The sequence below is a fragment of the Leptidea sinapis genome, chromosome 31 (assembly GCF_905404315.1).
Source record: "Leptidea sinapis chromosome 31, ilLepSina1.1, whole genome shotgun sequence".
Lineage (NCBI taxonomy): Eukaryota > Metazoa > Arthropoda > Insecta > Lepidoptera > Pieridae > Leptidea > Leptidea sinapis.
In genome coordinates, this window is record NC_066295.1 from 1,180,837 (window position 1) to 1,206,187 (window position 25,351).

Genomic DNA, 25,351 nt, shown 5'->3' on the forward strand with positions numbered 1-25,351 from the left:
TAATAAATATTTTTATTGTTTCTTTTTCCTTAAAAATAGTTTTTAGCCTACCTATCATTAAATGTGGTCTAAGTTTGACAATTTCTGCAAATTGAAAGAAATACAAGGTGGGCGGTTAATTGTGCCTGTGAGTGTATATATAAATATATGTTTGCCTATTAATTTAGTAGTTCTTTAACAGCTGCTTCAGATTCTTCTATTTCTATTCTATTTTTAAATCGATCTAATGCAATGTAAAGTGTAAAATGCTCGCGAAATACCTTTATTTTTTTTACGGTGTGTGTGGGTGAGGTGACTATTACTTTTGTGACTTACTCGTGTAACGCATTTAGTACTAATACGTATGAGTATTTTTGTTGCATTACTTTGTATAGTTTATTGTAATTTAAATGATTTGTAAATTTATTGTAAATAAGAACTTTTAATACCATTCTGTTTTGAAAAGAGCATCCTCAGAGTTTCTTATCGTTCTTTTCTAAGGAAATCTGCCTTCCGAATGAGCTGTTTGAAAAAATGACATATTTCAAGTGTAATGTAATTTACCTACGAAAAAAAAAAATTTTTGCTTTGATTTGATATTGATGTCAGTCTAAGTTAATATTTAATATTGTTATCCTCAAGAAAATATTTTAAGTACCTAATATGTTTTTTTTACTAAGATACGTTTTGTTTGAATAGTTAAGTTTAATTACTTTTTAAAGTAGACAATATTTTCGCGTTTAATATTAGCACGTAACGAATTGTAAATTTGTGGTCCCATGCTTTTGCACTAGTTCTTTTGAACTACGTTTCAAAATAAGGGTTCCATATTAATTATTAATACTACTTTACCGTATACTTATATAAATAATCAACATCATAAATAGAAATTGATAGCATGCTTGGAATATTAAATTTAATAAGAGGTTTACGTGGTTCAGTTTCATGGCTCTCATCCAAGCAGTCAATCATTTGTTGCAACTCATTCGCCGATGATACAAAAATGACTTGATCATCGGCGTACTAGCGTATAATATGTTCCCTAGTTAGAAAACTATCATCGACTGTATCTGTTACTGTGTAAGAAAGCCGTGTCTCCTGATTCCTGTCGTCGAATTCCACAATTTGTACCCTTTTGTCCCGATAGATATTTCCAGAAGATCTGCAATGTACACGACATTGCAGATCTTCTGGAAATATCGGTGATTCAGTTCTCTGTTATCGGCTTGATCTCAGACCTCGCGTCATTATGCATCTCCTACCAGATTCTTGACTTACGACGCTAGTATCGCATCATACATCACAAAATAAATTACGAACTTCACTATCTAGAGGCCTGGGCCAAGTTGTCATCAGCCACAGACACACACACAGACTTCTAACCATTGGAACAACCTACTAACGTCTACCCGGCGATTTGGTAATACTCGCGCTGTAGAACGGGGACAGGGTTTCATTATAATATAAGTTCGTGACGTCAGTCGCAAGTGGTCAGTTTGCAAGATGTACTAGATTGGTAATTAAGATACCCGCATATTTTTATGGGAGTAAATGCACCTGATCTACAGCACAAGTGCAAATTATCGAAAGTTTGCTGGAGAAATGGGTTTGGTTGCAAACCTTTTTTTAGAAATAAAACACCATACATAAAAATATTAATATTAATTTATTTCGGAATACGAGACATCATATTTAAGAAAACTAAAAGTTTATCATTTATTAAGGCATATTTAATGGCAGTTTATTCTTTTTTCTCGTCTACTTCGGAGCTAGGTTTCGAGGTCGAGTCAAGCACAACACTCTCAGTGACTTTAGATGGCACTTCCGGTTCTTGTTCGGTGAAGTTGCCATTGCGTTTGTATCTGTAGTAGCGAGTGGACGCTGCTTCCGAGTGGGTTTGGTAACAGCTCACGAGTGCGTCACCATGGTGATCTGTTTGTAGATGTACAGTATAAATTTAATCATAGATATAGAATATAATTTAATCGAAATAGAATTGATTAAAATAACATATTATTCTAAAAAGTCTAGTCATGATTCGAGGACAAGAATTTTATTTTGTTATGTAAATGAAATAATGTTATAGGTTAGTATTTAATTAACATTAAAAAGATTTAATCACATAAAGGCTTTTTTATAGTCTTGTTTTCTCAAATTTTATATTTCAGAAAGAAAATCAAATATTAATTTCTTAACACTATCAGATATACAGCGTGGAACATCAATGATGACATTAAATAAAAACACGAAAAAAACTACTAAATCATAAAAAAAAACTCAAAAATATTAGAAGCTTAAGTTTTTTAATCAGGGTTTTTTTTTATGAAAATAAGGGACGAGACGAACAGGACGTCAGCTGATGGTAATTGATGCGCCCTGCCCATTACAATGCAGTGCCGCTCAGGATTCTTGAAAAAAACCCAAAATTTCTGAGCAGCACTACAACTCCGCTCGTCAGCTTGTGACAAGGTGTTAAGTCTCATTTGCCCAGTAATTTCACTAGCTACGGCGCCCTTCAGACCGAAACACAGTAATGCTTACACATTACTGCTTCACGGCAGAAATAGGCGCCGTTGTGGTACCCATAATCTAGCCGGCATCCTGTGCAAAGGAGCCTCCCACTGGTAATTTTCATCCTTAGCACAAGCAGGCACGAAGTACCTATGTCAGTGCCTACTAATACTATAGCGCGCGGCTACTAGATTACTTACAGAATGTTTCGGAATGATATTAATAAGAATTAACGTATTTTTATTTTTGTTTTTTTTTTAAGTTATGTACTCTACCCGTGTGTTCATTTAGTATCGCCAGTATAGGACCAGGCTGTATGTCGCTATACAAATATGTTCTAGTCCCTCACATGAATATTTTTAATGTATCATAATTATTAATATCTAATATTTATACTGTCAAGTAAAAACTTTAACATATACAAAATTACTCATCGCATTATCAAATACATTCATACCTCCTGGACAAGTACAGACAGCTATATGTCTTCGAGCCATACAGACGGCACCAGAACCGCACTGTGTGTTTCCTAGGCAAGGGTCCACGCACTCGTAGCCGACACACGCCAAGTGGTCTGGACATTGAGAGTCCAGTTCGCATTCACCCTGCGAAATAAGCCAAAAGTAAATTACTTCAAATTTATATGATGTATCTTTATGAAAAAATAAGGTTTTAAATCACTTATTAACGTCAAACTCACATGTTGTCAAAAATTTGCAAAAAAATAACATGTATTTGTCCTCAGACGCGTATCAAAAACTATAGGTGACAAAACATATCATGGATTCGTGGTTTCAGCTTTATAATATAGATTGGTCGTATGGGGAAACTCGGTGAGCATAGCACTTTTTTATTGGTCAGAAAAAGTGTAACAGGGCGGTTTGTGGAGCCAGCCCCCTAGATTCTTGTCGCCCTATATTTAAAAAATTTTACGTTGACATTTATGAGATAAGCCTATTTGTTCAAAAACATAAGTCTAGAACTCTAATTTGTTTCATAAACCTTATATTATTTGGACGACACAATTTAAGAAATCGTTCATCTATCGAATAAAATAAAAAAAATATTTCATTACAGATGTTTATGTGTTAGCATTTTAGAATTTTGATAAAATCGGCCATCTTTTAAATGAAGCTTGCCTGCTCTACTTAATTGTATTATTTTTTTAGTACGGGTAGGCAAAATTTGTAATAAATATCAAGCACATTAAATTTGACGATGAAATTTACTATTTTTCTGTAAAAAATCATTTGTTTCCATATTGTTTGGTTTCCCGACATCTAGTTTGGCTTTTTGCGAGTCCGCAACAGCAGTTAAACCTAGTAGCTATATTTTTAATTTTTGCTGCGGATTTTTTTACTGGCTCATCATATTAAGAGGACGCTTCCCCCAGTGCCAAGCTATCATTACGTTCTGGGACATCCTATTGTATGTCGAAGCTAGTGTATATAAACTCGTAATAAAGTCTCTTTGGCTGTATGTACTATTTGTATCTGGCCGGTTTTGATGACATGCAACGGCTAGCAAAAAGACGAACGCTTACACACAAATGTAATTCCGTCAATGCCAAAGCTTGTATAGTATTTTTCTCAAATAATGCGCAAAAATTAGAACTAAACGGCTCTTATAAACGTTAAAATAACTTCATCACACTTCACTTGAAATTATTTTATGAAATACAATCTTTTGAAAATCAATGACGGACAACGACAGCCAATATTTTCCCCCCGTTACTGTTAATTTGTTTTTTTGTTTCAATAAACAGGTTTTAATTTGCGAACCAGTACGAAATTTAAATAAAACCTTTGATAAGTTACCCCCTTAGTTGCCATGTTTCAGAGTAAAAGATCGTTCCATTTTAAAATTACACGACAGTTCATTATGTAATTTATTTGGCAGCTGAACCACGACAGATATGAATTATATACTACTTTTGCCGGCCGCATATTTTTCTGGTTGAATTGTATATAATCGGAATAGATTCACTTATAAAGTTAATGAACTCTATTGACCTTTTTTACTTACCTTTTCACAAGAGACTAGCGCGTTGCCACGGTAGCCGGTAGGGCATGTACAGACGGGGCGTTCTGCACCGGTACGGTCGTGGCCGGGTGTGCACTTGGCGTTTGCGCCGCAAGGGTTGGGTTCACACAGATCACCTATCAAATAATTTTGATTATAATTAATATTATAATAAATTTAATTTTAACATTTCGCCTGTTTCGAAGAAGGGTAGACAGAGTTTACTGACGCCACGGTGTTCACATAAAGGAAGACGCCAGGCAAGTGCACAAATCCACTAGCATCAATTATTTTATATGTCTAGTATAAAACAAAAACTATAGTCAATATGCATTATATAAATGCCGGTAAAATACAGGCAATTGAGCTTATCTGATAGTAATTTCAGTTAAACTTAATCATACGTCATATTGTCATCTTGTCATGCGTTCTGATTCAGACTTAAAAGCCTAAATCAGAAAATTTAAATCACTATTGGGCAGATCATAGAGTTATCATCTCACCACTTTGTTTCTATAAAAAATGAAAGCTTTTAAACTTACGGGCTTCGAAAGGTCTGCAGAAAGTGAAGGGATCGCCAGTCATGGTCTTAGGACAAGAACAGACGGGAGTCAAACCACGGAGGTTGCAGTCAGCGTTCACGCCGCAAGCGTTTGTGCAGGGGTTGACACAGGCATTGTAGATACAGGCAGGCTTGTAGCTGGGGCATTCGGAGTCTGAAGTACATTCCGCTGAACAGATACGGTAGGGATCTCCGTGGTAACCCTGAAGAAATATTAGATATTACATTTTCGGTTTCTTCTGTAAACAATAGAGTTTTCATGTGTTCCATTGATGTGATATGGTTATGACCTTAACTCATAATAATTGACTAAGTATTCCATTCTGTTATCTCCTACTTACTTTCATATCTTTATGTTTAGCATCCTGTCAATAACGATTTCGGTGTTGCAATTACTTTATACGAGTATATTTTTTTACCTTTTAGAAACTGAATGCATGTGAGTATTTTCTCCAAAATAAAGTAAAAAAAACAAGACGAGGCCTTCGGTGTTTACCAATACAACCGAATTACCAGTAGGTACATTACAGTTTATTGAAAAATAAATTTAGTTAAAAAAGAAGGTTTGGAATAAAACAAATTCTTAATGAAAGTAACCATAAATTATCTTGTAAGTAGAGCTGATACATTTATTTTCATACTTACATTTCGAGTTTAAGCTCCGACTTACTTTGAAATTCAGATCCTACACCTAGTAGGTCAAAAGGTCTGACTGAAGACTGGGCCGACAATATGAATCCCCTTTTTAAGCTTTAATAACTATTAAACTAATTGCCAAGCCCTGGCTTTTTTTCTTCACTACTAATTATTTCCCCTTCTTCCTTCTTTTTCGTAAACTTTTTATTTAAGTACTTGAAATGTAAGAAAGTCATTATATACTAACCCTAGGGCACTTGCAGACGGCGCGATGAGCCGCAACGGTTTCACAGTCGGCATTCACACCGCAGTCGCTGCAGGGACTAACGCATTTAAAGTCCCGACAAGATTGCTGAGTATTACAGTCACTATCTGAATCACATTCGTGTCTACAGCCATTCAATGGACTGCCCTGGAAGAAAAAGTATTATAAATTATAGTTATAACATGATGAGTCTTATATTAACCACCTTAATAAGAGATCACGGACCAGAATTTCATCTACAATAACTTACTCTGTATCCGGGAAGACAGGTACAGATAGCTTGGTTGTTGGCGACGTGGCAGTTAGTGTTGGCTCCACATGGAGATGGGTGGCAGGCCTCCTCTACGGGACAAAGATATTACGTAAGTAGACTGATAAAAAACCACAGTGAACGAAAAATGGTGTGAAGTGATCATCAGTAAAGGCACACTCATAGTTATGACACAGTAAGGATGGATACTTACATATGATTACGTACGACAGCTGATTTCGTTTCTAATGTTTGTTAAAGAGTTGATTTAATTATTTAATAAGTACCTATATCAGCATTTATTTATACGCGATATAAAGAAGTGTTTTGATATTACACTTACACCATACCAATACGACGAATATGACGACTATTAGTCGATGCTTTACGCTTAGCTTACTTTGACGGTCTTATGGTGTGTCCTTTCTGTGATTTGTGTCACAGAATTTCATTGAGTTTACAATTTTATTCCTGACACGTTCCTACCATCGTCATGACAATTATCTTCTATTGAGAGGATTACTTAAAAAAAAATCAAGCTATAAAATCAAAAGATACAGCAGTTTTTGCCTAACAACTTAGTACACTTATAGAACATATTCTATAGGATAGGTACTTCCCATTGACGAAGAATCATAATATATTTGGTGACAAAATATATGATTTGGTTACAAGTTTTCATAGTTGTGCTATGAAAACTTGTAACCAAATCATATATTTTTGTAACAAAAAAAATATGCGAAATTTTTTACTAATCTGTTTTAATAATGATTAGTGAATTTGAAACTATATAAATAAGCGCCTAAACGAGATTGATAGCAAGTGGATATGTACTATTTATTTCTATAATAAACTTTTATTGTAATTCTTTATGCAAGCTTTCTCATGCGTAGAGACTGTCGGTGGCCAGTTCACAGTACCTTATTTATTTTAATCTACTCCTCACCATTTTAATACAAAATCATCTTATATACTAGCTTACACACAAAACTAAGTTAACTTTAATTATTACCTGGATCAGCAATTCTGCAGGCTGTGAAGGGGTTTCCTGTGTATCCGGGTGGGCAAGAGCATACCGGCAAATGTTGACGGACCTTAACATAAAAAGTGTGTTTTATTATACTAGAAGGATTATATTAAAAATAAAAGTATAAAATATCGTTCTACATTTTCAAGCAATGATATAAACAAATAGGATTTACGACTTTCGGTAAAATAAATTTCGTGATATTTAATAAAGAGTATTTGAGTGTTCTTAAAAATAATAGTATCAACTTCGTTTATTCAGCGTATAGCCAGTGCTACCACCTGCAGATTTTTTGAAATTGCCGCCATTTCTCAGAGACATCTTTCATTAGCCAGACTCTTACCTAGTTCTATTTTTAACAAAAAGAGAAAACGTTATCAATTCGTGATTTTGTTTTTTGTTAAGGAGTCTCTAACGAGGTATTGGTTATACGTTTTATAGACTTATGTACACATTTACCTTTGAAAATTAAACGTATGGAAAGTGTGCTATTGATAGTTACGGAGTCCTGGTTGCAGCGTCGATTTATTTCTGTTACCTTAGTATGTTGCCAACAGAAGTGAAAGTGAAATTGTGGTTCAAATGTGAGATTTGAATAAGGACAGACAAATGATGCGACGGATGATACAGAGAAGCTATAAGTTAGTATCTTACATCGCAGTTGGCGTGAGAACCGCAGGCTCCATCGCAAGGGTTGATACAGTGTTGGTTGACGCAGGCCTGGTGTCCACGGCATTCGCTGTTGTCTGCAAGTCAAAAGGAAATAATCAATCTTAACTGAAGAGTAAAATTAAGAATATACATTCAAAATATATTGAAAATGGATGGGCGTGGCTTAACCGACTGGTAATAGTCCCTTTGATCGTAATATCGAGTACTACAGATTATAGGTAAGCAAAACCGTCTCAAAAAAAATGAATGTATGTAACATTAAGGCCGGCAACGCTCTTGTGATTTCTCTGGTTTTGCAAGAGAATGTGGGCGGCGGTGATCACTTAACACCAGGTGACCCGTACGCTCGTTTGTCCTCCTATTCCATAAAAAAAAACATTTTTTATTTGTGAAATATAAGTCAATTGAGTGAAAATATATTCCTGTTAAGTTTTAGTGGAAAAACAGGAGAAATCATAATTTATATCTCTAATATTGTGTTATTTAGAAATAAAAGCATAGGCAACGTCGCACAAAGCTCAATTTAATTTTTTATACTTCCAGCCGCGTCTGTTCACGGTTATTTCAAAAACGACTGACTTAACTCTTAACTTACCTCAGTGCAGTTTTCACTAAAAGACAGATTGATCCCACTTTTACAGTTACATAGTCGATCGTGATGTCTCAGCATCATTCATAGTCATGAAATAAAGTGCTTAGCGAGCCTAAAAAAGTTTTCACTTCCAAAACTAATAAAAGAATGTGCTTGTACCGACAGTACAGCACTACAGTACAGTACCAGTGGGACGCTCCTTTGCACAGGATGCCGGCTAGATTATGGGTACCACAACGGCGTCTATTTCTGCCGTGAAGCAATGTGTAAACATTACTGTGTTTCGGTCTAGGCTTAGGGCGCCGTAGCTAGTGAAATTACAAGGCAAATGAGACTTAACATCTTAAGTCTCAAGGTGACTTGTATTGCCGCTCAGAAGTTTTGAGTTTTTCGAGAATCCTAAGCGGCACTGCATTGTAATGGGCACGGCGTATCAATTACCATCAGCTGAAGTCCTGCTCGTCTCGTCCCTTATTTTAATAAAGAAAAAGTACTCACCGACACACTCAATCTTGATACACTGCGACAGCGGGTCCCCGGAGTAGCCCGGCAGACAGGCGCACACTGGTCGCACGCTGCCGTGCGTGCAGTGAGCGCCCACCCCACACGTGTTGGGGCCGCACCGGACCAGCTCGTCCGATATCGACCTCCCGTTCTCGTACAGATTGCGTCCGTAGTAGCCACGGGGACTGTAGTTCAAGTACCGTTGGGCTGCAAGCAATCCAATACAAACACTTACTTCTAGATGCAAAATCCATGATAAAAATAATCTTATGCAAACTAAATCTAAATTAACATTACACAGTTCCGATCCCTAGCCAGTATTAGTTAAAATTTATAATAAGTTGCCAGAACACTTAAAAGCCGAAACCAATATTAAAGAATTCATAAGCTCTTTGAAAAAAGTTACTTTTAGAAAAAAGTTACTATTCTAATGCCTTATTACGAGGTGCATGTGATAATAATTTAGTACTACAATTTTGTTTAGTAACTAAGTCGCATGTAACGCAATTTAATTAAATAAATAAATAAATCCAGTGTGTTTGTCGCTGTCTTTACAACAGTGCATCTTTACATATAAATAAAATTGGAGTGTCCGTTTGTAATATTGAAATAACCGTTTTTTAATACATGTATGTACATGTACATATACATATACCAAAATAACATTTTTTACAATTTTTGTCTGTCTGTTTGTTCCGGCTAATCTCTGAAATGGCTGGACCGATTTTGACGGGACTTTTTTTGGCAGGTAGCTGATGTAATAAGGTGTAACTTAGGCTAAGTTTATTTTAATATTTTTTTTTTTATTTTAGAAAAATAAAATAGTGTTGCAATGTCCAAGAAACGGTCTAACTCTTAAAATATAAATTAATATGGCAAAACAACGTTTGCTGGGTCAGCTAGTAAAAAATAAAAATGGGCAGGACCCTTTATCACAGATTAATAATAATAATTTTTTATTTGCGAAAAACTGCCACCAAATTTTTTACAAGTACAATAGATATGAACAATTAACATTATATAAAGAAAAGAAATAATAACAATATAAATGTTAAAAAACAATAAAGAAAGAGATATTAATGCTTTAAAACATGGAAAGATTATTTAATAACTAGAATAATAACAAACAAGGCAGCAGCGCGATTCGCAAAAAAGAAAGTTCTCAGCAAACGTTAGGACGTATTTTCCTAACACTGATATTATGAACTTCCTATATTTTTTTTTCCGTGCAAGCTATTTTGGCAGTAATGTGTGAAAAAATATTTATAATATTTAAATATTTATCGTATCCTATATCTATCAAACAAAGCTCAGAACTTAATAAATTAATAAATCTGAAAAGAAAATATATATCATGTAGTGATGCGGATACCCGCATTAACGTACATCCCCACAGATTACGTATTGAGACGTGTTTTGAAATACGGGCCTTAGAATACTTCGCTCTTCCCAGGGGCCAGAGGGATCCAGTTGAAAAATAAAAACCTTTACCTTGCTTTAGTTTACTTCACTGTTTTCTTCCGCTCGCTTAAAGCCTTTCATTCTTCAGCCTTTTCAGTAAAATCGGATTTAAATGTTTATAAATTAATTCAGTCTTCATTAATAAGTGTTAATAGCTACGATCCAGACATAAATAATGTAAGTACAAAGTTATGTCCATTATCTTACACGTGATAATATTATGAAGTTATAAGCCAGTCTAGCTAAACTCGCTAAAAAAGCGATTCACTCGATTGTATGAAACGTGCAGTCATTAATAAATTGACAGATGACGGCTATAATCTTGTAAAAAAACGGAGATAGCCGAAATCCATTACGTTTTAAGCAACTGTTCTCTTTCAAACTTAGCCGGATTATACTTCGTCGCCAATCGCCCTACTGTAATAACTACTATTTCAAACTTATTTCAAATCACTGCACGTCTCATAATACTAAACTAAATTTAATTTTTTACTTCGACAGTCGCGCCTTTTATTACGTAGTATTTACATCTCTTTGTTTTAAGCTCTGTTCAAACTGAGGCGAATAACGCCCGGGACGCGGGACGCGTTTTAGAGCAATTCGCTCGCTCGCTTTGCCTCTCAAACTGACGCCTACTGACGCGACTTCCCGCGTGTCATTTTTGGTTCTTCAGTGGAGAAACATCATGCATTGTGAGTTCAAACAATCCCGCCGGGCGTCCCGCTCTTGTTTCACTTCAACATGAGCGACTACTCGCATCAATTTGAACACGTCCATACAAGTTAGCTGACACAATCGGCGCGAGCGACTTCAGTCCCGCGTCCCACGCATTATTCGCCTCAGTTTGAACTTTGAACAGAGTTTTCATCTATGTGATGCAAAGAGTATAATAATATATAGGGGAGCTGTCTATTTGAAAACTAGCGCCATCTGGAGATTGGCCCCGAAAATAACTATTTATAAGCTCGAAATTATAAAATTCATTTTTAATATTGTGACGCAATAAAATAACTAACTCTACTTTTTAATGTAGGTATTTAAATTTATTACCATGTTGAAATTGCGCGTAAAGTTAGTTATTTAATTTTGCCACAACATAGAACGTAAAAATAGATTTAGTAGTGTAAATATGCAAAATGGAACACGAGAGCTACATTCATGCGCTTACTCTAGAAATAGCCGCCATTTTATGACCAGTGGGCAGTGACACAACTAAAGAAAAGTTGTAAGGTTTCAAAGCGAGTGACAGCTGAAAAAGCTTTCATTTTCGGGCCAACTAACAGATGGCACTACAGTTTTCTGAAAACGTCACTATAAGGCGTCTGTCCCACCTCCTTTGTGCACAGAACTGTGCATAAAAGAGATAATACACTTAATCACGGATTTAAAACCGTCAGAAGCTTTAGTAGTTATTGCACAATATCTGAGAGATATCAGTATCTCTGAGAGAATAAATTAATTAATACAATGTCACTACATTGTGTCACTACACATAGCGATCAGATGTTTTGCAAAATAAACAAGACCTTGTCCACGTCCATATAAGATAAAATGAGTTATATCGCCCACACCGAACCATGTCCTTGTTGTGATGGATATCAGAAAAATAATTATTATTCAATGTTTTAATTACCTATACGTCTGAATTATTAGTGCCATAAAACTCACGTCATATATGATTTAAAGGAGAATTTGTGAGAGGCAGTTATAATAAAATAGTAGATGCCCGTTGCATTCGCAAGTAAAGGTTTTATCATAAAAAGACGTGTGGCACTCGGGGACTGCCGCGGTAAAGCTATTGCATAGCATTTTTTATCAACTTATGCAATTATATTTATTTATTTATGCAGTATTTTTTTTTGATAAAATTAATTTAAAAAAAAGCAAACGGGAAGTGAGTAAAATTTAACTTGCAAGATTTGATTACAGACAGACAACGGGACAGGTGAAACTAAATAAAAATGCGTGTCATACTAATAAAAATTAAAAAAACGTGATAAAAAAAAAGAAATTAAAAAAAATCAAAATGTACCCCTGGCTCGAACCTGGGACCTTCTGCACAAAAAGCATACGTGATAACCGCTGTTCCATGGCAACTGTAATGACGGTGCCGAAATATCTATATACATCTAGTAAGTAAGTGTTAGGTTATTTTCGTTACGGAATTTCTAGATTCGGTCTCCACGCTCAAGGCCCGCGATAGAAGCTATGCAATAGCTTAGTAATCGTTTTGGGATAACAGAGAGCCTTGTCATACTGAACCATGCAGGGCAAGCCTGTCAGCCATTAAGTTGGCATAGCGACATCCCATTCTGCACGGACGCACGCCAAGAAAGGGAAGTATTATAATAATGATTAATAAAGTTTTTCGGTCCGGTAGCAAACGGAGCGAATACCACGAATGCCTGGTGAAATAAATATCTAATACTATGTCCTGAGGCATTTTTATCGAAGTGCTTATAAAATCGGGCATTAAATAATTGACTTCCAAATCCAATTTTGAACAAAAATTGGATTTACGTGGATTAAATGAATAGATTTGTACCAACATATCTAGGATAGGTAGGATACCTAAGGATACTGAAGAGTTATTTATTTACCACATAAATTTAATAGTGGTAATTCTGATTTCACTGTCATTGTATTTTTTTATTTAGACATCTTCGTTATTTGCATCTTGGCAAGTGCTCGTTTGGCATTCAAACAGCTGATTGTATTAATAAACAGTGATGTGATACCTATGTCGATGATAATTAATTATTTATTCACGTAGGCTGTTTGTTTCCGCGTGGACAGCTATTACTATTATAGCTATGTTACGGGCAATGTGATTAAGTGGGCATTATTAATAAGGACCGGCCATTATTAATAATGCCCAAGAGCCATGGGCAAAGTGATTAATTTATCACTTTGACCAGCCATTATTAATAATGCCCGACGGCCCTTGGTCCATGTTAATAGTTGATATTACTCTTCGAGAATATGCTCCAAGAGACTCTCATTTCGATGAACAAGGCTTCCAGCATTATAGTAGTGGTGACTGCAATTCAAAACGTTCTAAATACAAGAAATCAAACATTCTTTGGAATTCCAAATGTCACAAAAGCTCATCTTGCAAGAATAAATATTTTTAAACTTAATAACTTTCTTCCACAGTCCTTAATTACGTATATATTTTGTCAAAATAAAAGTAGGTAACTAATGATGTAATTACATTTTTAAGTGTTTATTTTTTAACTACCATGTTCAATAGTTGATTTTTGTTAACTTTTCATGATAATTTAGTAAGTTTAATTTCCTTTATTAAACAAAAACATAGTGTTTTTGTAGTTCACATATTTTATTACTTTGCCCAAGATAGGGTGGGCATTATTCATAATGGCCCGGAAAAGTGCTGTTCTAACACATCCATGCTGTGTTAACACATTGTCTAATTGAGTCGGGCATTATGAATACAGACCGGCCATTATTAATAGTGCCCGGACTTATCAAATTGCCCGTAACAGCTACATTAATATAAGTATCTACACACGATATGCGTGTAAACACTTGGTTTAAGGGTTTTAATTTCTATCATATTAGAAGTAGGTAAGTATCAATAGTTGACACTATAGATGCTAATTGGAAAATTATTCGAGTTTGTTTATGGAGAATTATTTAAATTCAAAGGTTTGATCTCATACAATATGTAAAAAAAGAACTTAATAATCCTGGGGGAATCTTCTACAGGCTCACAAAAATATAGGTAATGTGATCTTGCCTAATATCCAACACGTACGCCCGTACAATGCGGGTTTTTAAGGTTTCACGAAAAATCCCCTCTGAAAATCGCCTCGAGATATTTTCTTAGTGATTAATTATTTTTCCGTACAGCCAATGCCCTCCATGCAAACGGATAGATTGATACCTCCAGTAACACGGACATGGGAGGTATTTTTACTATCGATATCTTACGCGCTCATCCATCGGATGAATTTGGGATTTACTGGAGCATTATTTTTTATTATTTAATTATCCTTGAAGCACCTTCAAGACCGATAAGTTAAATATTAATAATTCCGTGGATATGACCGACGGTATGATAAGGTAAGCAAAAAAATACTTAATGCTATTGTTAAGCCAAAGCCAAGGGCCGGCCACGCTTTATTTATATATTGACAAACCTTCAGCACCAAACACCAACACCAGAAGCACCAGCGGTGCTATGATCATCTTCCCTTCCATCTGAAACACAAAATACACGTATATATTATATCTATAGCATATTTCTTTTGTATGGAATAGGAGGACAAACGAGCGTATGGGTCACCTGTTGTTAGGTGATCACCGCCGCCCACAATCTCTTGCAACACCAGAGGAATCACAGGAGCGTTGCCAGCCTTTAAGGCAGGTGTACGCGCTTTTTTTGATGGTACCCATGTCGTATCGTCCCAGAAACACCGCACAAGGAAGCTCATTCCACAGCTTCGTAGTACGTGGAAGAAAGCACCTTGAAAACCGTACTGTGGATTACCGCCACACATCCAGATGGTGAGGATGATATCCTAACTTGTGGCGTGTCGTGCAAAGGTGGAATTCGGCGGCAGGAATCAGGTTAAACAGCTTTTCGGAACACTCCCCGTGATAAATGCGGTAGAAGACACATAATTAAGCGACTACTCTACGCAACGCCAAGTGATATACGTGTAACTCTTATATTAAAAGATCATGTTTGATGCTGAACTTGAAATTATTTAGTAGACTGTGAATGATCTTAAAATAAATAGTGAATTTAAGTTAATTTTATTATCAGAGTAGGTACAAAAAGATAATAGTGGAGTATTGAAAAGTAGCCTGAATAAGTATCGAATCAATTTTCCGGCTGATTTATGAAAGCTACAACTTGAAGAATAGCACACAGAAGCATAAAATCTAGATACAGTAGGTATTCACTATATACTAGATATATTAGAGAATATAATATCTAAAGACTGTTGACGTTCAAATGTCCAGACGTCCTCCGCGTGTCGCTGTCATGTAAATGCTCGACTTGCAGTAGGACGTCAGGTGGCGCACTGTTCACCTGTAAGGTGGCCTCGTATAAATAATTGAGGCCGTCCAAAACGGTCACTCTTATTGTGCCTTTCAGGTTCCCGGACTTTTCCAACTCCTCTTTTGCTTTCTGGAAAACCCTATTTGCCGTTTTTAATATGGTCGCGGACGGGCTTTCAGGACCGCCAACGCTAACTCGGCTCTCTCAGGATGGCGGTGTAAGAGTGTTGACTCTAATAAATAGCTAGGCCTTACTAGTATACCTATCAATATCTTGAAATTATACTATTTCCAGAAAATACGTAAATATTAACATTGCTAAATAGTTAGTTCAAGATTCAAATATTTAATTAAACTTATGTCGTCATGCATTACGAAAGCACAAACGTCTCTTTAAGCACCTTCTGGGTCAATGTTAATGTGTCATGTGTCTGCCGAAGGTTTGTACCACTGAACAAACTTTACAAAGAGTTTAAAAGTATTACTAATACGATAAGTAGCACCGCTTAAATTAAATTATTTTAAATTAAATTATTTACATAAGACAACTAATAAATTCAATTAATTTTGAAACATATTGTGGTTCATAAGTACACTTTTTTATGAAAATAAGGGACGAGCGAGCAGGACGTTCAGCTGATGGTGATTGATACGCCCTTCCCATTACAATGTAGTGCCGCTCAGGATTCTAGAAAACCCCAAAAATTCTGAGCGACACTACAATTGCGCTCTTCACCTTGAGTCATAAGCTGTTAAGTCTCATTTGCCCAGTAATTTCACTAGCTACGGCGCCCTTCAGACTGAAACAAAGTAATGTTTACACATTACACAGGAGGCTTCTTGTACAAAGGAGCCTCCCACTGGCACATGAGACATTCCACTTTACATCTCATGGTTACGGACGCATTGCAACGTGATCGGAGCTGTATCGACATACTTAAGACGTAACACACGTCACTATTATAGGCAGGTGAATGCATTACGTGCTCACATAAAGAAATATTTAATATTTTCAAGAAAAATACAGCTTTGATAGATGTGTAAAAAGCTAATTTAAAAACACATTAATACTTAATTATGATAGCCCAACATTAAAGTATAAACATTTATTTAAAGGGTTTTTTTAATTTCTAAACTCACTTCACATCAGTCACTACACACTGTCACAAAATAGGATTGAAAAATAATTCCGTTTATAAAAACCTGACCACTAGACTTACATCTGTTCCACTCTCTGGTTCGTTGAGGAAAACACAATGTTGAGATAACCCATGTGTCCTTATACACCTTGATGCGCCTACGCATAAAAATTCGCTTCGCCGATCGCCGCTGCTACAAAATTAAAAATATTAATACCTACATCCGTGTATTAAAATATGCTTTTCCTTTTTTGCAATGATGAAGTGGCCTAATTTATTATAATTTGGATTGTCATAGGTAATATTTTATTAGATGTGGGTAGAAATGGAAACGAGAACGAAACTGGCCAGATTTTTCATATCAGTCCAGGAGGAATCGGCGCATGAGTATCGAAAACTATTCCACCCCAATTTTTTTATGCGATCCTCTTCAAATTGCCCTACTGATGATATAAATGCATGTTGCCATAGAGCAACCCCGTGCCATATTGTTTAAATAATTGCAAGGAACTGTTGTTTTTCAACCGGATGTTTTCTTTTTTATTCTTTATAAAAATACAACTAAAAAGGTCCTATGACTTTTCATGATAAAGTTAATAATTTTAGAGATATGAATTTTTTAAGGTTCGAAAAATCTCAAATTTGGATACTTTTGACCCATGAAAAATATAAATAATATTTTTTTTAATTGTTTATACAATAGTTATTGATATTCATAATAGAGGTTTAAACAAATTTCATTATTTATACCTGGTTTTTTATTGTTAATTTCGCGCGCTCACAGGTATGCGTCGATTACTTTTAATTTAACTTAACTTAATCAAGATTGTTTATGAGAGCAATGTTATTAATAATTTAACTGTCTACAATTTGTTTTCAACAATTTTTTTCTAGAATTTACAAAATTTATTTAAGCATGTAGCTAAAACAATTTTTTTATCAGTTTATATTAAGTACCTTTTTTGTATTTTGTTCATATACATGTAGTAAAAAACGGTTATTTAAATATTACAAACAGACACTCCAAATTTATTTATATGTATAGATATTAAAGAGAGATTATTTTATTGAGAATGACTTAGCTATAACAGTGTTAAGGCAATTATTATTAACTAAGGTAGATTGGTGTTCAATCTTGTCTCAAAAAGTTGCTGAGTATAATCTCGCTTTTTGGCCATATTTTGTTCACTATTATATTTGTATGAATCGGGTGATGTTTTCGTGATTTTAGACTTAGTTCTACACTGAAAGTTGGTCATATTTGTGTGAGCAAAGATGTTGTACCCATATCAGCTCTGATTATCAGCTGGCATTCTGTGCAGAGGAAACTCCCAATGGTTCAAAGGAGCAACCCAATGTTGTTGTATTATTATGCATAGTTATAAAGACAGCGAAGGCACATCTTGATTACGGATTATATTGAGACACAAGACAGTGTCGACACTTGATCGCGGATCACATAATAGAACGCCTTTTTTATAAAAATAAGGGACGAGACGAGCAGGACGTTGAGTTGATGGTTATTGATACGCCCTGCCCATTACAATTCAGTACCGCTCAGGATTATTGAAAAACCCAAAAATTCTGAGCGGCTAATGCCGAAATATTACGCTCGTCACGTTGATACATAAGATGTTAAGTCTCATTTGCCCAGCAATTTCACTAGCTACACATTACTGCTTCACTGCAGAAATAGGCGATAATACCCATAATCTCGCCGGCATCCTGTGCATAGGAAAAGTAGTAGTGCTGGTGAAAAGCCATTTGAAATACGTTCCAAAGAATTATTAATTCTTGAACAAGATAATCATAAGCATATTATGTATTTATTGCTTCATTTGGTTATATTAAGGTTCAGACTAATTTGTACTGTTTTTCTCAAATGAGCTAGGAAAGCTGCTAGGAAATTCATTTAAAGAATTCATTGTATACAAAGATTTGTTTTTTTAATATTATAAAAAATCATTTCAAATATACTAAAATAAAAAAATTGATATTAATTATAATAACACAAGAAATAAGGGATTGCTTGTAACTAATTCTAATAGGCTTCATAAGATACATAATAGCTTTAAGGGTAAAGATATACATTTTTATAATAAAGTCCCAACCACTAAAATAAATGTCTTATAAAAAAATGGCTCTGTCGTAAATCCTACTACTCCACTGCTGAATTTCTCAGTGATCGGACAGCCTGGGACTAATTATAATTATTTTATAGCAATTATAATAACAGTACAAGAGCGCTCGGTGAAAATAATGCTGGGAGAGTTTCTTGCGCCGCTTCTTCTCTCTCAGAGCGCCATTTGTTTCCGAAGAAGTAGTAGTATTAGAAATGACATCAAAAAGAATTCTAAAGTAATCAATATTTAGAAAATAAATGCCTTTTAATATAAAAGTTTTCTATAGGCTTGACAAAAAGATTATGCAATGTTCCACACCTAATTTGGTAGTACAAAGTCAAGGCACCGCGTTCGCGTCAGTAACCGTTGTCCGTAGGTTGGTACTTCCTCTTCTGATGTCATTTCACAAGCTTTTGTTAAAACATACATTTCAACACAGAGGAACATACACAAACTGAGACTGAGGCATGAAATCCACACTTATCTTTCGTGATCCGTTACACTTGTTTATCTATGGAAATAGCAAAAAGGTTAGTTGTCATCACAGGAGACCGAAGAGCTTAAGAATTAGCCCAGCTATTCAAATGGGGAACGCTGCCAGTATATTCGTAAATCGTAAGCTTGCCTAAAGGGGCTCCTTTGACTAATATATTTCAGTTCTTATATTATATATTTTAAGGTTTTTCACTTTTAGGTTCATTATTCTAGTAGATTTTTTTTAACTTGTTTATTTTGTCGGTTTACATATTTTTGGATATATGCTCTACAAAATGATCCCAAAAAATTTGCAAAACAAACATGTGTTACGAAATCAAAAGCATGGTTAAGAACAGTTTATATAGTTGAGGGAATGGAGCAACCGTCTTCATGCTATTTAATAAAACATCGTTATAAAATATACAATCTCTGTTTAATAGGTACCAATTACCTTTTATGTTGTTTTGATTTAATTCATACCTAAACGTGTCGTAAAATAAGAGATTAATAACAACATAATACACATTACAAAGGTAATAAAATTGAAGAAGACCCCAAATCGGAAAAACATCTTTTAACTAAAGATCTAAATATCAACATTAACATAGGGTTATGGCTTATATGGAACGGCTTGGTTCTCGGTTACTAACTGACTCAGCCAACCCACAATAAGATTACGTAACCCCTCAATAACAACATTGTATTCCACCTGTTACATTTTTATTTAACTTTTTGTTAACTAGATAATAATTATTTGGTAGAGCTGAATTACCATCTGCATCAGGATCTTTCTTTTACATGCTAATAAGTCTTTTGTGGGGCGATGTGTATGCTTTTACAACAAGATCCCAGAAAATGTTCAAAACAAAAGTATTACGTTATTCAAAAGAATTGTTAAAAAACGTTTATGTGTTAAAGGTTACAATAGCATAAATGACTTTCTTAATGATACCACAGATTGGGAATGGAATAACCGCCCTCAGGCTATTAAATAATAAGTTTAATTGTACGATATTACTTTGTGAACACATTTTTTTCGATGAAAAAACAAAGCCCGCTGAGTTTGTTGCGCCCGTTCTTCTCAGGTCTGAGGCATTCATTTTGGAATGGGTGGTAGTTTTTGACTTTCAATAAGTGATGTCACATCCTATTTCGAATAAACATATTTGAATTTGAATTTGACAGACTGATTTATGGATGGACAGCACAGTATTAGTAGTACTACTACTGTGGTAGGTTTCCCATTAGAATTTGAATTACGGGGCAGCACTGCGGATCCGTTCCTTTCCTCGAGTGATGGCTGGTCCATGCTCGTGAACGCGCGCTGCTTGTGGTGACTCGTCGATCCTGTCTTCGCAAACTCTGCTTTTACGGGCAGTCAAAAGTTACCCGTAGGTAATTATTAAAAATTATTTACCTGTTCATATTGTTATATACTTAACGTCATTGAGAAAAACGAAAAATTTTGTTATTGTTTGGTATGAAAAGCAAAAGCAAGAAATGGATTAAAACAATAATCTTGCCATTTTAGAATTGAGATTGATATATAGAAATATAGCTAATTTAACTAAATGTTACGCCTTAGCAACTTCTACTAAACCTTCAATCGTTCCTTATAAGTAATGACCTTTCTGGAGATCGTCGTGAGCGAGACCATCTATTTAGATTTATTGCTAATTTATAATATTAAATAGATCATCTCCTTAGCATTATGTATATAATTTATCAAAATAAAATGGTTAACGTTGGATTTATACAGTTTAATTGTTATTCAAAGTTAACAGAAATGATTTGGCAAAATACCTAAAGATTATATTTTATTAATTCCGATGTAGGTACACACGGGAAGTTTAAAAGGTTTAAACCTTTAAAAGCTCGCGTAAACCAATTTAAAATTTACATCATAAGCCTTATATCTATCTATACCATATACTTGTACTATTATATTAAATTCTTTATCTAGATACTAAGATCAGATACGCGGCGGTACATATGCCTAGTAAAAAAAAATCGAAGTGCGAAATAGAGAATGAATATTTTGTTTTCTTTGACTTTCAATTCAATTTTATTATATGCATTACTACGCAATTAAAATATAAATAGTATTGGAAATATTCGAAAATGTAAAATAATATTTTATACAACGATAGTGCAAAGTAAAATAATTTTAAAAGTATAACGGAGAAAAGTCGCATATATCTAATATAATACTACACTGATAACGAAACCTGGTTATATTTCTGAAAGAAAATAATAATAATAACATTATTTCCCAAACATTACAATAATTAATAATAGTTAGTAGTTACAATTTACAAATAGTTCTAAATAATTACATACAAAACAGGGAGCAAAGACAGCTAAACTAGTATGAACAGGGTTTCAGCTGTCAGAGACTTCTCAGTACAAGATGTCATTACCTATATAGTCAATCAAATTTTAAAAATCAGATAAAATAAAATAAAAGTATAACTTCTAAGAATGTGTGTGTGTGTGTGTGTGTGTGTGTGTGTGTGTGTGTGTGTGTGTGTGTGTGTGTGTGTGTGTGTGAGTGTGAGTGTGAGTGTGTGTGTGTTTAGATATGTTATTATGATTTGTTTATATTTATTAAGTTGTTTTATTGTGTAAAATTCTCGATCTCATGGAAATTCAGCCCATGGAGCCAGTTTTGAAAGAAAATATTCTAAGCAAGTGGCTATACACCAGAAGGCCCAGAAGCTTTGCACTCGATAGATACCACAATATTGAATGTGATTTGACAGATGCGAGTAGAGTAGTGCTGTAAAATAATATTAAAAATATAACGGAGAATATATCTAATATTATGGCTGATAACGAAACCTGGCATATTTCTGAAAGAAAAAAAACGACCTTGCGGAAAACGACCTTTTTTAGACTAAAGGGAATACGATTTACAAGCCCTGAAGAAGCGGTGAATACATTTAAAGAGGCTATTAATTAAGACGTCCCTCAGGGAGACTGGTACAACTACTTAATACTATTCCACAGAATCCAAAAGGAAGGGGGGAATATACTTTGAAAAAGAATAAATATTAGTAAATAAAAAACAAAAATGTGAGCCGTCAGGGGACGCCTGGCAGATGTGAAACATCGACATTATTATGTAAAAGTAATATGCAGAAAAGAACATATTGTGATAGGAACTAAAAATGTCATAATGATAAAATAAAATATTACGATTTTTTTCCAGATAACGATGACTATTTATTGAATAAACATTTATTTTCATTAAATACAAAAATTTACGAATTTATTTCAAATCGTGACTACTTAATTCGTTTAATCAGTGACTTCGGTAATAGTTATATTCGATGTTGCCTCTGAGGACGGTATTAATGTGACAACGCGACGCGTCGCCACGGCATGCGTCGCCACGCCAGAAATCGGTTTTACGTGCGGCTATAGATGTTTCACATCAAAATCCAGGAACTAACGATAATATTATAACTTTTCCGGTATGACATAAATACTCGTGCCTATTTAAAATTGTGTTCATTATCAGGCCAGACACAAAACATGAATTTAAAATAAATAATTTTTTAACAAAAAAACAACCGACTTCAAAAACACTATTTCAAAACAATAGATATAATATGCACTAAAAAGAATAAAAATAATTGCGTATTTTTATACAATATAATTAATTAATCTAATTCTAGTTACGATTATTGTCATTTTTGGAACTTTTACACAATCTAATTAATTTATCTAATTCTAGATACGATTATTGTAATTTTTGAAGTCGGTGTAATCCAAGATAGGTTTGTTACTACATACATAGTTGTAGGTGAGATGGGCTTGAGTCGTGAGGAGGCGAGAGGCGAGAGCGGGTCGCGGCAGGAGGTTACCGATTCCAAAAATTACAATAATCGTAACTAGAATTAGATTAATTACTTAGATTGTATAAAAATACGCAAAAAGTACGCAATTATTTTTATACTTTTTAGTGCATATTATATTTATTGTTTTCGAATATTGTTTATGAAGTCGGTTGTTTTTTTTTAAATTTATTTATTTTCAATTCATATTTTGTGTCTGGCCTAATAATTAACACAATTTTAAATAGGCACGAGTATTTAGGTCATACCACTATAGTTATTAGTTATTATATAGTTAGTTCCTGGATTTTTATTACTAATATTTATTCTTATATATATTACTAATATTTATTCTTATATATTATAAACTGTTTTGGAAACTCGTGAAAGAAGCGCGGGGAACAAATATAAATTCATCTATGAAACTGATTAGGAATGAACAAGGTGAGGTCATACATGAAGAAAGTATGATACTAGAGTGCTGGAAGAATTATTTTGAGAGCTTATACGAGAAAGATGTAAGTGAAAAAGAGCAAGAAGAGATAATAGATATGTTTGTGGACCCGAGTGATGAAATAGGTTTGGATGAACTTATGAAAGCGTTAAGAGGTATGAGGTCGGGAAAGTCTGCTGGGTATGATCGAGTGACGACTGAAATGTTGAAGGCTGGCGATGGACTAATAGTGAGCCTGCTGCATCGCCTTTTTAATTTATGTTGGAAACAGGGCCAAGTTCCAGACGATTGGACGAAGGCAGTGATTGTCCCAATTTATAAAGGCAAAGGCTCGCAGCAGGAATGTCAAAATTATCGCGGGATCAGCCTTCTTAGTGTTGTTGGAAAAGTGTATGCCAGAATATTGATTGAAAGAGTAATGAATGTGACTAATGACAAGGTATGGGATGTGCAAGCGGGATTTCGGAAGGGAATGGGATGTACGGATCAAGTCTTTTCCTTACGCTGCATCACTGAAAAATGTCTGGAAAAAAACCAGAAAGTATATTGCGCGTTCATAGACTTGGAAAAGGTATAATTGGTAAGGTGGACAATTTTCTGATAAGGGCTCTGAAATCTCTGTACAGGGATTCTCAAGCCTGTGTTCGTGTTAATGGTGCCTATACGGGCTGGTTTGATATCTCCAAAGGTGTCAGACAAGGTTGTGTAGCGTCGCCTTGGTTGTTCAACCTATTTATGGATAGATGCATGAATGATGTGAGAGAAATGCAATGTGGAATCAATATGGAAGGGTTGTATGTTAAGTGCCTCTTGTACGCCGATGATCAAGTAATTTTTTCATCATCGGTAAATGAGTTGCAACAAATGATTGACTGTTTGAACGGGAGCTTTAAAGAGAGAGGTTTGAAAGTAAATGCAAGAAAGACGAAAGTGATGGTATTTGAGAAGGATGAAAGGTTGACTGAGTGTACTATCACGATTGAAGATGAAAGGGTAGAACAAGTTACAGAATTCGTATATTTGGGTAGCATGTTTACAAGAGACGGAAGATATGAAGGTGATATTGAAAGGAGAGTGACTGCGGGAAATTGTGTGAATGGAGCGCTGCATGCCTTTATAAACGGTAAGACTGTGCCAATAGAAGCGCGAATGGCTGTACATAATGGCTTGTCGCCGCGTTAATGTATGGAAGTGAGAGTTGGGTATGGCAGAAGAAGCATAAAAGCAGAATTAACGCAGTTGAGATGCGATCACTGCGTAGTATGTGTGGGGTAAGACTGACTGATAGAATTCCGAATGCGGTAATACGAGCGCGCTGTGGTTTGAAAGAGGATGATGTGACAAGGACTGAAAAAGGAATGCTTAAATGGTTTGGACACGTGGAGCGAATGAGTGAAGAAAGAATGACGCATCAAATATATAAGGCAAGTGTGTGTGGGCAAGCCGGTCGCGGGAGACCTCGTAGAACATTCGTCGATCAAATTGGGGACGTTTTGAGAAAAGGAGAGGTCCGAAGCACCCGCAACCGGCGAGCATGTATGAAAAGAGTAATGAATGTAGAGGAAGCGCGTGAGGTTTGTAAGGATAGAAGCAAATGGCATTCTATTGTCTCTGCCTACCCCGACGGGAACAAGGCGTGAGTATGTGTGTGTGTGTGTGTATATTTATTCTTTTTCAATTGACGATTGTTTTTGTGGGAGTCTGAAGAATGGTACGCGACGCAGATCAATCCCGCATAAAATGACAGACAGTTTATTACTACTCCGCTCCCACCACCTGCACCGGTGGCCCGTTTTACTCTATGGTT

The 25,351-nt window shown here is 35.1% G+C and overlaps 1 protein-coding gene across 2 annotated transcripts; it reads right to left on the reverse strand.

Annotated features, from left to right (window-relative positions):
* Nucleotides 1–1,626: 1,626 nt before the first annotated feature.
* LOC126974195 (neurogenic locus notch homolog protein 3) lies at nt 1,627–16,837 on the reverse strand. Of its 2 annotated transcripts, none has more exons than XM_050821640.1 (11): nt 16,733–16,837; nt 14,645–14,705; nt 9,015–9,227; nt 7,907–7,998; nt 7,238–7,319; nt 6,226–6,317; nt 5,958–6,122; nt 5,055–5,277; nt 4,516–4,649; nt 2,948–3,095; nt 1,627–1,911 (listed from the first exon to the last, which is right to left on the reverse strand). In XM_050821640.1, exons 2-11 carry the CDS (start codon nt 14,703–14,705, stop codon nt 1,721–1,723), a joined length of 1,401 nt encoding a protein of 466 aa, XP_050677597.1. In that variant the 5' UTR covers nt 16,733–16,837; the 3' UTR covers nt 1,627–1,720. The 2 variants fall into 2 exon arrangements, with proteins under 2 accessions (XP_050677597.1, XP_050677598.1); XM_050821641.1 differs by lacking the exon at nt 16,733–16,837 and adding an exon at nt 16,653–16,718.
* Between the last annotated feature and the right edge of the window lie 8,514 nt (nt 16,838–25,351).

Excerpts from the sequence above, each read along its gene's own strand:
- LOC126974195 (XM_050821640.1), bottom strand. The coding sequence starts at position 14,705 with ATGGAAGGGAAGATGATCATAGCACCGCTGGTGCTTCTGGTGTTGGTG. Across the intron at positions 9,228-14,644 it reads GTTGGTGTTTGGTGCTGAAG|CCCAACGGTACTTGAACTAC; the intron begins GTTTGTCAATAT and ends GATTGCTTGCAG. Across the intron at positions 1,912-2,947 it reads TGTCTGTACTTGTCCAGGAG|ATCACCATGGTGACGCACTC; the intron begins GTATGAATGTAT and ends ATCTACAAACAG.